The sequence below is a fragment of the Misgurnus anguillicaudatus genome, chromosome 16 (assembly GCF_027580225.2).
Source record: "Misgurnus anguillicaudatus chromosome 16, ASM2758022v2, whole genome shotgun sequence".
Classification (NCBI taxonomy): domain Eukaryota; kingdom Metazoa; phylum Chordata; class Actinopteri; order Cypriniformes; family Cobitidae; genus Misgurnus; species Misgurnus anguillicaudatus.
This window is the reverse complement of record NC_073352.2, coordinates 9,895,059-9,908,419: the sequence shown is the minus strand read 5'-3', so window position 1 is coordinate 9,908,419 and position 13,361 is coordinate 9,895,059. Positions and strand designations below refer to the sequence as shown.

General features: G+C 35.1%; 1 protein-coding gene across 2 annotated transcripts in view; it reads right to left on the bottom strand.

The window, feature by feature from the left end:
- Positions 1 to 13,361, bottom strand: part of aff2 (AF4/FMR2 family, member 2) — a 295,072-nt gene that overhangs the window by 43,528 nt on the left and 238,183 nt on the right. For both annotated transcript variants that reach the window (XM_073854091.1, XM_055177532.2), the window contains exons 10-12: positions 8,838 to 9,000; positions 2,272 to 3,318; positions 1,374 to 1,489 (exon numbers count right to left, since the gene is read on the bottom strand). In XM_073854091.1, the coding sequence (XP_073710192.1) occupies positions 1,374 to 1,489; positions 2,272 to 3,318; positions 8,838 to 9,000 (1,326 nt within the window). The remainder of the gene's footprint in view (positions 1 to 1,373; positions 1,490 to 2,271; positions 3,319 to 8,837; positions 9,001 to 13,361) is intronic.

Below are 13,361 nucleotides of genomic sequence, written 5' to 3'. Positions count from 1 at the left end.
TAAAAAAAATCTTAAATTAAGATTTAATTTCTTGATGAGCAAAATGACAAATAAGTCTAGTTTTTAGACAAAAAATATAAACTTTAAGTAAATAAGTACTTAAAACAAGCAAAACATTAATAAAAATAAATAAATCTGCCAATGGAATAAGACAATTGAAATAAGTTTACTTTTTTCATAAACACTTAATTCAAGAAAAAATTCTTATTCCATTGGCAGATTTTTTTTGCTTGTTTTAAGCACAAATTCGCTTGAATTTATTTTTTTCTTCTAAAAACTAGACTTATTTTCAAGAAAATACATCTTGATTTAAGAATTTTTAGATATTTCTACTGAAAACAAGACAAAAATATTAAGTAAGAAAGTCATTTTTTGCAGTGTTGTCAATGGTAAACTGTGCATGTGGAATGCTTATATCTTCTGAATGCAAATTTTGTCAGCGTTTTAGGCCAAACCAGTTTATATATAATATATATTCTTAAGCCTAATGTATTTATACTAAAAGGAAAACTTTATTATGATTTCATGGGGACTTTAACACCAGCTTGAGAGACCAGTTAAACCAGCTCAGACCAGCAAAATATATCAGGCTACTTCCAGACTTTACCCCATTCGTTTCTTACAGCAAGTTAATTAAAATGTATTTCTACAGCTTTACAGTAAACGCAGTACAGAAAAGTAGATGCAAATATATGAAAGATAAATTAAGTAAATACTGTACAGTATTGAGCAATAGTGCTTACAGTGGCGGCTTGAGGTTATGCGAGTATCTGGCAAACGCAGGCGTCTCTTTTATCATAAACCCTTTAGACGCGTCTGCAAAAGGCACTTATTTTAACAAGATACGTGATGCACACTGGATCTCTCGACGTGCAGAACACATATTTTGAAATTACGAACCACACACATGACGGGCTACATACATGTTGTGACGAACTTTGCATCGAGAAAAATCACAAAATCACCGGCCACCACTTAGTGCTTACAGTATAAGCAAATATGCGTATTTATAAATACTTGGACCGATTGACGTGTGCCAGAGCTTTGTCATACAGTATGCACAGCGCTGTGTGTCAAGATCAAGATCTGTGAATCTCATTTGCCATATGTTGTGTATGTGGCTTGTGTGCCCTGTTATAACCATTCATAGACTGTATAAAACATAAAAATCCTCAAAGATCTTGTCGCTTACATTTACTCCCAAAAGGCATTGATGTATTTACCTTGAAAATGCACAAAGTGACTGAATTTGTTCAGTATGATGGTTTACTTTGTGACATATAGTAGGCTAAATGATGACAAAAACATTTTAACAAAAAAGTGTATATTATTATTTTAGTTGATTGACAGCCCTTTGTTGAGTCTGTACTCACTCTTTTGTGCTGGAGACCTTGTGGTTGTGTATAGGAGAGATACAGGGAGGAAGAAGCAGAGCTTCTTTGTCCATCCTGAGCTTCTTGCCTCCACTCATCACGTCACAGTGCTCAGACTAGAGGTGAAACCAGCAGAAGTTATTTAAGACCTTACAGAGTTTAACATGTCTGTTGGCTAGGCAAGATAAAGGTTGATGGTTAACTCTCAACAATGAATCTCGCTTTATAGTCCAGGACTGCCTTCAGTCTGTATCTGGACAAACAGCTATTGAAAGTGGCTAAAACAAAGATACCAACTGACACACAACAGCAATTGAGTGCATTTTACCACCTTACCCAAGGACATACGCTAGTATTGTAAATCAACTGCTTTAAACTGAGACGTGGATTACTTAGTGATGGTTACAGATCTAAGCTGATATCACAGACCCATCACCTACATGCCCTAGAGCAGTGTTTCCCAATCCTGGTCCTCGAGGCCCCCCTCCCAGAAAGTTTTAGATGTCTCCTTATTTAACACACCTGATTTAACTCACCAGCTTGTTGGGGAGACATGTTTACCATTTTGAAGAAGGCTGATAAGTTGAATCTGGTGTTTTAAATAAGGAGACATCTAAAACTTTCTGTCAGGACCAGGATTGGTATGCACTGCCATAGAGCACAACACATTTAACCTTTGGTGTTGACCCAACAGCCAAATAAAAAACTATTAAGGCAGTAATCAATTCTAACTTGATTTATGTCAACAAATATATGTAATGGTAATATAGAAATTGCAAGTAGTAGAGGAATTATGAAGTGTCTGTGATGGGTGGGGTGGCACAGGATTTAAAGAACTGAGATCAAGGTTGTGTTTCATTTCTAAATACAGGACATGAAACAAGCATTGGACACTTGCCTTGTGTTTCCTCTTTGATTTACTAGGGTTTTTCTCTACAGGGATGGAGGCTGGTGACTGTTGCCGCCTGTGTTTGACACTGACCTCCCGACACTCAGCCTTGGTTGGGGGAGGTTCTGGGATGTCCTGCCCCGGGATCCGAGACAGGAACCTGAGTTCGATCTTAACCCAAAGTGACTTGACCTCCTCAAAATCTCTTAGCGGTGACAAAAGTTCATTTTGCACAATGGGGATGGGAGAAAAGAGAGGCTCTTCCAGTAGATCTGAGGCACCTGGGTCAGGAATAGAAGTGCTGCTTGTACTAGTAAGGCTACTGACACTCAGGATATTGCTGTTGCAATCCTTAGATTTCAGGCTTAGGGTGTTAGGACCAGGGCAGGGAAGTTGGACCTTGGAAAGCTCCTCTGGGTCCGAGTGGCACTCGGATGAAGAAGACTCTGTCTCTATGAATTCCTTGGATTTGGGGATAATCTTGTTGGGTCCTCTGTGCTTCTTCTTATCCGGAACAGGTGCGATATTAGCAGGTGCAGCGTTTGCTGTGGTGGTCCGGGGTTCCTTTCTCGGAGCTGTCTTGACCCCGGGACCCTTCCCTCTAGGTTTGGGAGGTTCTAAAGGTGGAGGCTCTTTCTCCTTCGGGGTCGAACTTGAATTTCCCGGTCTGGGCCAGTTGTGCTCCTCGCTGCTGGAGGATCTCTCCACCTTCTTTGGCTGTTTCTTGCCAGTGCTTCTCCTGGGAGGTGCTAGCTCCACGGAGGCTGGTGATTTTACCTTGGTGCTTTTGCTGTCTGGAGCTTTCTGACCAGTCTTGGGTTTGGCCTTCTCTCGGATTGGACTGAGCAAAGCTCTGTCCTTGGTTTCTGCTGGTGCCAATGCTGCGGTGGGCTTGCTCTTGTTGGAGGTCTGGTTTTCAGTTGCTTGGCTTTCATCGGGTTGAGACCTATTAATCCCATGACTATTTGATTGTGTGGTAATTAGTGTTTTATTGTGGGGATTTACTTTGTTTAGAAACTTATCTAGTTGCCACTTGTTTGTTGATGGGGGTTCAGGCTCCGGTGGAAAAAAGAAAAACAACACTATTACTTAGAGTCCGTTTACACGCCAACAATTTCAACCGTAAAAAGGAAAGTTTTTATGTGATTTGGCTGTTCATTTATACAACGACTGCGTTTGGGGGGTTCTGAAAACACAAGCTTTTAAAGACAGGTTTCAAAGTGCACATTTTTTATATTGATGCCTTGTCTTCTCGGTGTAAATGTGAATATGTGAAAAAGTTAACGTCATCCAAATGTGTTAATATACAGTAGGCATGCCTGCACTGTTAGACTTAACTGTAATTTCTACAGTTACTTACCACAAAATGCCCAGTAAAAAACCATCATTTTCTTTTCCAGTTCATTACTGTAATATGCATTGCATTATGAGTATTAACATTTAATTTACAGTGATTTACTGTATGTTTTGAATTTGCGGTAGACTGCTGTAAAACAATAACAGTAGTGCTACTGTAGTTGAATAAAAACAGTGTTATAAAAGTATATAAAATGGAAAAATAAAATATATCTATGAAATTAAATAAATTTTATTTGTTATGCTTTTAGCAGTGAAGCAAATTTCAATATGTGAATTGTTTTTCAGCAGTGTAAATAATTTATTGAGAATTGTAGATAAAACAAGAAAGGGATTATGGATAAATGCTTGACCGTCAGATTACAGAAGAAGCTACTTGGTGAGTGTAGCGAGTAATTTTTATCAAGTGACTCCGTGGCACTGTGATAGTGTTATGGACCTACGACATGAGCGACCTGAGTTTGATTCCCCTTCAAGGCAATAAAACTAGGTTACAGTAAGGGTATTATACTGTAAAATGGAACTGCGGTAAATGTATTATACTGTAAAAAACCAGCCCAGTCTCCTGAAAATGCGTATAAATAGCACGAAGTGTAAAACTCGTGCAATACATACACCAAATTCAAATTCGGCGTGCATATGATACGCAAGTCCTTCCCATTCACTTAAACGGTGCATCTTTTTTTGTCGTTTTATTTATTGGTTTCTCAATTTTTTTGCTATGTTTTACCATTTTCGCTTGGGTTTAGGGTTAGAACAACTTTTTGTTATATAAAAATGACATCCAAACCCCAACTCTAACCCCAACTCCAAGCGACCATGGCTTAAATATGGACAAAAACATTGAGGAACCTGTATATTAAATAACCTCATTAAGCAAATCTAAAATCTAACCCTAAACCCAAGCGAAAATGGTTTAAAAAACAGAAAAAAATTGAGAAACCAATAAATAAAACGACAAAAAAAAAGATGCACCGTTTGGGTGGATGGGAGGGACTTGCGTGTCATATGCACGCCGGGGTGGAGTTTGGCGTATGTATTGCACGAGTTTTGCACTTCGTGCTATTTATACGCAACCTCAGAAGACTGGGTAGTAAAAAACATGTACATTTATGGTACTGTAATGGGGCAGTTACACGTTGCCAGTGAGTTACCGCATATATACAATAAAAAGTGTGGCACACCTAATACAGTAGATTTAATCGTCTGTGTGGATCAGTGTAGGCGTGGATCTTTATGACAGACAAAAAAAAGTTATTTTAAAGATGAAATTCCTCCTTATGCACTGCTTACAGTGTTATTCACAAACTTGTAGGACAGCTTTGTGTAACATATGTTTTAAGACAATGGATCATATTCACCAACAACACACATTATTTTCTAGCATAACTTTTTGAATAATGTCAACACGTAAACAAAAACAGACACCTGCTGCTTTTAGAAATATAGGACTTTTGCACCTAAAAAAAGAGGCTGTGTGAAAATCTTATATTTGGAGATGGTTTCGGCGTGTGATATGCTAATGATCAACTACAAGCATTATGATATCCTAGAGTCATCCGCATTATAAGAATGGTAAGAATGAATAAATGTATGTGTATGTACTTATAAATCAGGTGACAAGTTTAAGCGAGAAGACTTAAAGGGATAGTTCACCCAAAAATAAAAATTCTGTCATTTACTCATTCTCATGTTGTTCTAAATTTGTGTGAATTTCTATTTTCTGATGAACACAAAAGAAAATATTTTAATAAATGATGGTGAGCACACAGCTGATTGTAACCATTGAATTCCATCATATTTGTTTTTCCTACTATGAAAGTCAATGGTTACAACCAGCTGTGTGCTTACCATCATTTATTAGTGTTCATCAGAAAAAATAAATTCATACAGGTTTACAACAACATGAAAATGAGAAAATGACAGAATTTTTATTTTTGGTTGAACTATCCCTTTAATACAAAATCATTAGCATATAAAACTGTGCATGTGACAAATGCACAGACAGCAACAGTTACATTTTTTACACGCATTATGTGCATCGAGGGCTATACAATGTAAATGAATGCATGTCTAAAATAACCTGGAACCAAATTTCTAATGATGCATGTCGGCACAGCTATCATCTGTCTCTGGCTTTGATTCATGAGAAGCTTGATGATTCAGTCATATGACTTTCACAGACCAATGAGCTGGTGCAATGATGAAAAGGCCATTAAGAGAGGAAGTCGTAAAACTGCCGAATAACAAAGGAAATGCGTTGCGCGTTGCCCTGATGGCTGCTCTCAACTCTTACTCGGATATGTTTTCATCAAGCGTATTATCTCACGCCGTTTGTTTTGTTCCATTATGTTCAGAGACAAACGTAAATCTTTCACACCAAACCATAAATGCGATCTTGAATGATCTCCTTAATGATCGTTTAAAAAAGGAAGCCGTGGACATCTATATAAACTATTAAAATCATAGGATAAAAATTCAATTCCGATCAGACCTGATGGTACGTTTCGAGACAAAAGTTAATTCAGTCTATTTTACATTCTGCAACCTTATTCTCCATCTGTCAGTGACACAATAAAAACTAACAAAATTTATATCGAAATCACCAGCAGAGATGATAAATCGAGCATGATGAAATTGACGGTCCTCCCAATGTTTCGCCATCAGGGCCGTGCACCGCTGTTTAACGCAGAATGAATCTCTCCACGGACCGCTTGCGGAACTAAGATACAGATTCCCATTGGCCAGCCCTGGCATACACACAAGAAGGGCCGATGAGAACCAGGAGATGTTTACTCTTGTGTAATGCTCTTAGGAAGCCCCAGGCAAGCTAATGCGGGACCACTTTAAAGTTGCCAATTAATCCTTCGAGGAGAGCCTTTCAAAAATCCGGCCCCCAACCCATGCTGAGAAAAGCTCTGAGGGGGAATGCCGCCATAGTACGTCTTTCATAAACTTATTCACATTCATCTCTGTTCTTTTAAGAATTTCTGGTGAAGGGGTCTGACATTAATCATCTAAGAGAAATATTGCATAAGCTGGTATTGAACCCAGGGCCCACAGTGCAGAAGGTGAGCAAAACAAGACACAGTACAGTAAATAACACTAAATAAGAGACTGTAAAACATTTGTATGGGGGAATTGCAGACAGGTGCCAGGAATGTAATAGTAAATAAATGACCAAAAGCAAAACAATGCCTTTTTTGGAGTAGCATGATATTTTTACTTGACAATATTGAAATGACAATTACATTAAGCTAATTTTAGTTTAAGCTTAAAGGATTAGTCAATTTTCTTAATCCAGATAATTTACTCACCACCATGTCATCCAAAATGTTGAGTTCTTTCTTTGTTCAGTCGAGAAGAAATTCTAATTTTAATAGACTTTAATGGACCCCAACATTTAACAGTTTTAATACAGTTTAAAACTGCAGTTTCAACGAATTTTCAAAGGACTCTAAATGATCCCAAACGATTCATAAGGGTCTTATCTAGCGACACGATTGTCATTTTTGACAAGAAAAATAAAAAATATGCACTTTTAAATCACAACTTCTCGTCTATCTCCGGTCCTGTGTTGAGCCAGCGCGACCTCACGTAATTGCGTAATGCGGTGGAAAGGTCACGTGTTACATTTATGAAACGCACATTTGCGGACCATTTTAAACAATAAACTGACACAAAGACATTAATTAGTATCATTCCATATACAACAACGTCGGAACGGGTCTCTTTCAACACACTTGTAAACACCGGGGTATCGTTTTGCATACGTCATCCGTGACCTCTTGACATGATGACGTATTGCGTGAGGTCGTGCTGGGGCGTCACAGGACCAGAAATGGACGAGAAGTTGTTGTTTGAAAGTGCATATTTTTTATTAAAATGACAATCGTTTCGCTAGATAAGACAATTATGCCTCGTTTGAGATCGTTTAGGGTTCTTTGAAACCCCGTTGAAATTGCAACTTTAAACTGCATTAAAACTGTTACGTGTTGGGGTCCATTAAAGTCCATTAAAAGAAAAAAATCCTGGAATGTTTTCCTCAAAAAAAAAAAAAAAATAACATAATTTCTTCTCGACTGAACAAAAAAAGACATCAACATTTTGGATGACATGGTGGTGAGTAAATTATCTGGATTTTTTTAAGAAAATGGACTAATTCTTTAAAGTTTAAGAGTTGTTTCTTCATGCTAAACGTAGGCAAAGTGTCAAAAAGCAGTTGGGCGTGAGTATTTCTGTGTCCTGAGTGCACTTCGCCAGGGTTCGTACAAGTTTCTGAAAGTTTTTTTTTTAATTACGTTTAAGGGGTTTCTATATGTATCACTCCTTTTTATGGGCACTTCCCTCGGAAAACCCCGCCCACCCGTCAATCAGCGGGAGACGCTACAACTTACAAACATCACATTACGCAACAAGCCTTGTTTAATTTCAAAAGTCAACAATGGCACGAAAGAAGAAGTGTGTTTTTGGATTTACGGAGAAGAAAGTCAGCCTTATGAAATCAATGGATATAGATTATTATTCGGGGTAGCAGCGGAGTTGTGCATGTGTGTTTGATGCGCTGGAATTTATTGAAAGGTCCCAACCGGGTCATGAGTTGCATGCGGTAAGTAGGACTTCTGTCTTATGTTGGAAATAGGCGCATACATATTATATAAATGACACAAACATGTAGTGAATCATAAGTTAAACAGTGTTGTATAAAGTGTTGCATGACTCGTACTCGCTCCTCCCGCAGTAGTAACTCCTCCTTCTTCATTTTTTCGTAAGTTATCGGAAAGAATCGGTAAAGCTAATCTTTCTGTTATAAATCTGATTAAACTAAAGATTCTTTGGAGAAATAAAGGATGTCATACTACTCTATAGCGTGTGTTATGTGAGCTTTAAGTTTATTTTATTCAAATAATTTTTGTTTTTCTCACTGATGATTCTAAATAGCTCCTATTTAGAGTAATGCTACTGTATGTTTTACTGTATTAAAATATAAAACACTGTAATGCAGTAATTTAACAAACCATGATCCATCATTATTTAGATTACAGTAGCATTACAGTACAAATGTGTGTGTAACAGCTTATTTATTTCACTGTACAGTAAAATGCAAATAGAATTTTGTATTTAGGTGAACTTCAGTCACTGGAACTAAAAGAGAAATCAAGTCGACTCATGGGTAACTACTGACCAGCTGTATATGGCGAGTAAGAGTAGTTTAATACCTCCGGTGTGGCGGCACGGGAAGCTCGGTTGCATTCACTTTCACTGGAACTGCTCTCGCTGTCTGAGTCAGACTCTGAGCTGCTCTCTGATTCACTGGAGCTCCCCGAGGCATTGCTGGAGTGACCGGTCGGCTCGCTGGTCCGTGGAGTGACTTCAGGGTGACTATAGACAAATGAAGAGGGGAACATTATTTACCTTAAATATAACCCACACTGTAAAAAACTTAAAAATGTAAGTTACCTGGTTGCCTTAATGCCTTAACATGGTTATTACTATAGGCAAACAAATATATATATATATATATCTGTAAGTGCTATTAGCATGTAGTATATGGGAAAATATGACTTTGGAATTATATGATTATTAATAAAGATAATTAATAATGAAAGATTTCAAATTTTTGGGATTAATGAAAATGCCAGAAACAACACTGCAAAAAATGATTTTCAAGAAAGTTTTCTTGAGTAGATTTTTCTTGTTTTCAGTAAAAATATTTAAAAATTCTTAAAGGCGGAGTCCATGATGTTTGAAAGCCAATGTTGATATTTGAAATCACCTAAACAAACACGCCCCTACCCCAATAGAATCTGGACCTTCTGTTGATAGACCCGCCCCACACATACGCAACCCGGCATTTGATTTGATTTGATTGGCTAAAAGTGTGTTTTGGTAGTCGGCCCGTCTCCTTTTCCAACGCGTTTTTCAAACATCGTGGACTCCGCCTTTAAATTTAGATTTTTTCTTAAAAAGCAAAACGAACCAATATAATACGTGTAGTTTTTAGACCAAAAAAATAAAATTTGTAAAACAAGTAAAACAAGCAAAAAAAATCTGCAAATGGGGTAAGCAAGTTTTTCTTTAATTTTTCTTGAATTTAAGAAAAAATTCACGATTTTTTTCTCACCTCATTGGCAGATTTTTTTTTTTTTATGCACAAAATCACTTACATTTTATATTTTTGGTCTACAAACCAGATTTCTTTTTGGGTCATTTTGCTCATCAAGAAAAAGCATCTTAATTTAAGAATTTTTAGATATTTTTATTGAAAACAAGACAAAAATACTAAGAATTTTTTTTCTTAAAAAACTTTTTTTGCAGTGCAAAAATGACTTTCTAACTTAGTATTTTTTTCTTGTTTTTAGTAGAAATATCTAAAAATCCTTAAATAAAGATGTATTTTCTTGATGAGCAAAATGGCCTAAGGAAATAGGTTTAGTTTTTAGACAAAAAATATACAATTTAAATTAATTTGTGATCAAAACAAGCCAAAATATCTGACAATGGGGACCAATTCACTTAATTTTTTTGTCTAAAAACTAGACTTATTTTTTTAGGTCATTTTGCACATCAAGAAAAAGTATCTTAATTTAAGAATTTTTAGATATTTCTACTGAAAACAAGACATAAATACAAAGTAAGAAAGTCATTTTTTGCAGTGCAAAGACTAATTCATGGTAAATAAAACTTCTTCCAACCCCTAAAACTAACCCTCACAATACATTTGGCATTTTTAAGCTATTAACTCTTTCGCCGCCATTGACGAGATATCTCTTAAGCCATGTTAATGTTGTCATACACATGCATGTCATTATACACATTTCCTCATAAATTACATATACAGTACCAGAACACACACACACACACACACACACACACACACACACACACACACACACACACACACACACACACACACACACACACACACACACACCTATTTGTCGATGCTACTAACAATAAAGTGAATCAACTAACAATATGACAATTGGATCAATTGGTGACAGATCATGAAGACCAATAGTAAGATATAAATAAAGAGAAAATGAGGACTTGTTTACTCATCCACCTGTGTGACTATTACTCTGTTCCGCCTCACAGCCATCAGTCATGTTTGCCATTATTTATGAGCTCATGAAAGGCCACAGTGCTCTAATCCAATAAACACATCTCATTTTAGCACTTCTTCAGACGTGGCCATCCATGCCTGTTCTACATGGAGTCAAACATGCCAGAAGGAGCCAAATTAAATTCCTTCGCAAAGGTCAGAGCAGACTGCTTCATGTTGACACTTCATTAGAGATCATGTTACGACAGGAAAAGGCGCTCTGATCTACAGCTTGGCCAGCAAGACATGGACAACGTTAGCCGGGAAGAAAAATTGTGCAAGGACAGTGAGAAAACAAAAATGACATGGCTCAGTGAAAACCTTGCAAATTGGATGACATTCAAAAAGTGTGCAACTGGACCCGAATAGCATCTGGAAACTTAAACCACACGTAATGATGAATTATACTGAATTACATAGCAAAAAAAAAAACAAACACATTGTTATCTGCTAAAAAACATGCATTTCTTGAACCTGTCATATTTATGTTACTGAATTTCACAGCTGTATATTTTAAGGTTAATATACACCTGTCTGAATAATACTGTAATTAATATTTGATTGTATTGCTTATATTTACATACATATTGTAAGTATCAATGCTTGTTTACCCCTGAAAGACAGCACAGATAAAATAAATTGTTAAAATGTGGTTTTCCTTCAAGTCACTAAACTCTGTGACCTTTGTCTATGCAAATAACACTGATTGGTTTGATACATGCATACAAACTAAACACAACAACAACTCCAGAAGGTCATTTTCTCTCCATCTTTTTGCTTTTAATAATGTTGACCTTTGATTAACAGCTGTGAAATCTCATGAGACCTATGAGAGAAAGACACGTTTTGATTCTTAAGACAACATTTGACCACAAACACACTTGTTTACCTTGTAACACAGAATGCAGCACAATTACTAGTGTGGCTTCTTTTCTCAATAATGAAAATTGTGTAATACACCAAATTAGTCATTCCACAAAAACATTTGCACAATACTGTATATACTGTGAGGAAAAATAAAAAGTTGATATCATTATAATTCATCAGGAAAAGCTCCCTTTGTAAAGCAACAAACACTTGCTTGAATACAGTAAGGAAAAGTGTTTCCCTGAAGGAGTTACAGCAGGCCCTGGGCAGACTAAGACATAGTGTTACCCTTGGGGCTGAATAATCTGGGAAAAAAATACCAACATTTCACTCCTTGATAACTATACCTGCAATAGGAAATTATAACATATATTTGCTTGAAGTATGTCACTTGCAGTGTCTAGTTTTTATCTTAAAAAACAGATAAGCTATAATAATAATAACACAGATGATACTACTACTACTACTACTACTACTACTACTACTACTACTACTACTACTACTACTACTAATACTAATACTAATACTACTACTACTAATAATAATAATAACAATAATAATAATAGTAGCAACAGCAATAAAAATGATGATGCTAATAATAATAATAATAATAATAATAATAATAATGGCAACAGCTATAATATTGATGAAGTTCATATTAATAACAATAAAAATAACAATAATAATGGCAACAGCAACAATAATGATGATGCTAGTAATACTACTACTACTACTAATAATAATAATCATAATGGCCACAGCAATAATAATGATGATGCTTATACTACTACTACTACTACTACTACAACTACAATACTACTACTACTACTACTACTACTACTACTACTACTACTACTACTACTACTACTACTACTAATATTAATAATAATAATAATAATAATATAATAATGGTAACAGCTATAATAATGATGATGCTAATATTAATAACAATAAAAATAACAATAATAATGGCAACAGCAACAATAATGATGAAGCTACTACTACTACTACTACTACTACTACTACTACTACTAATAATAATAATAATAATAATAATAATGGCAACAGCAATAATAATGGTGATGCTAATATTAATAACAATAAAAATAATAATGACAACAGCAACAATAATGCTGCTGCTGCTGCTGCTACTGCTGCTACTATTACAACTACTACTACTACTACTACTACTACTACTACTAATAATAATAATAATAATAATAATAATAATAATAATAATAATAACAATAATGGCAACAACAATAATAATGATGATGTTAATATTATTAATAATAATAATAATCATAATAATAACAATAATAATAATAATAACAAAAACACTACTATTACAAGTACTACTACCACTACTACTACTAATAATAATAATAATAATAATAATAATAATAACAATAATGGCAACAGCAAAAATAATGATGATGTTAATATTATTATTAATAATAATAATCATAATAATAATAATAATAACAAAAACACTACTATTACAAGTACTACTACCACTACTACTACTACTACTACTACTAATAATAATAATAATAATAATAATAACAATAATGGCAACAGCAATAATAATGATGATGATAATATTATTAATAGTAATAATAATAATCATAATAATAACAACAATAATAATAATAACAAAAACACTACTATTACAACAACAACAGCAACAACAACGTCACATTAACAACAACAACAACAACAACAATAATATGTATTATTGTAATTATTATTATTATTATTATTATTATTA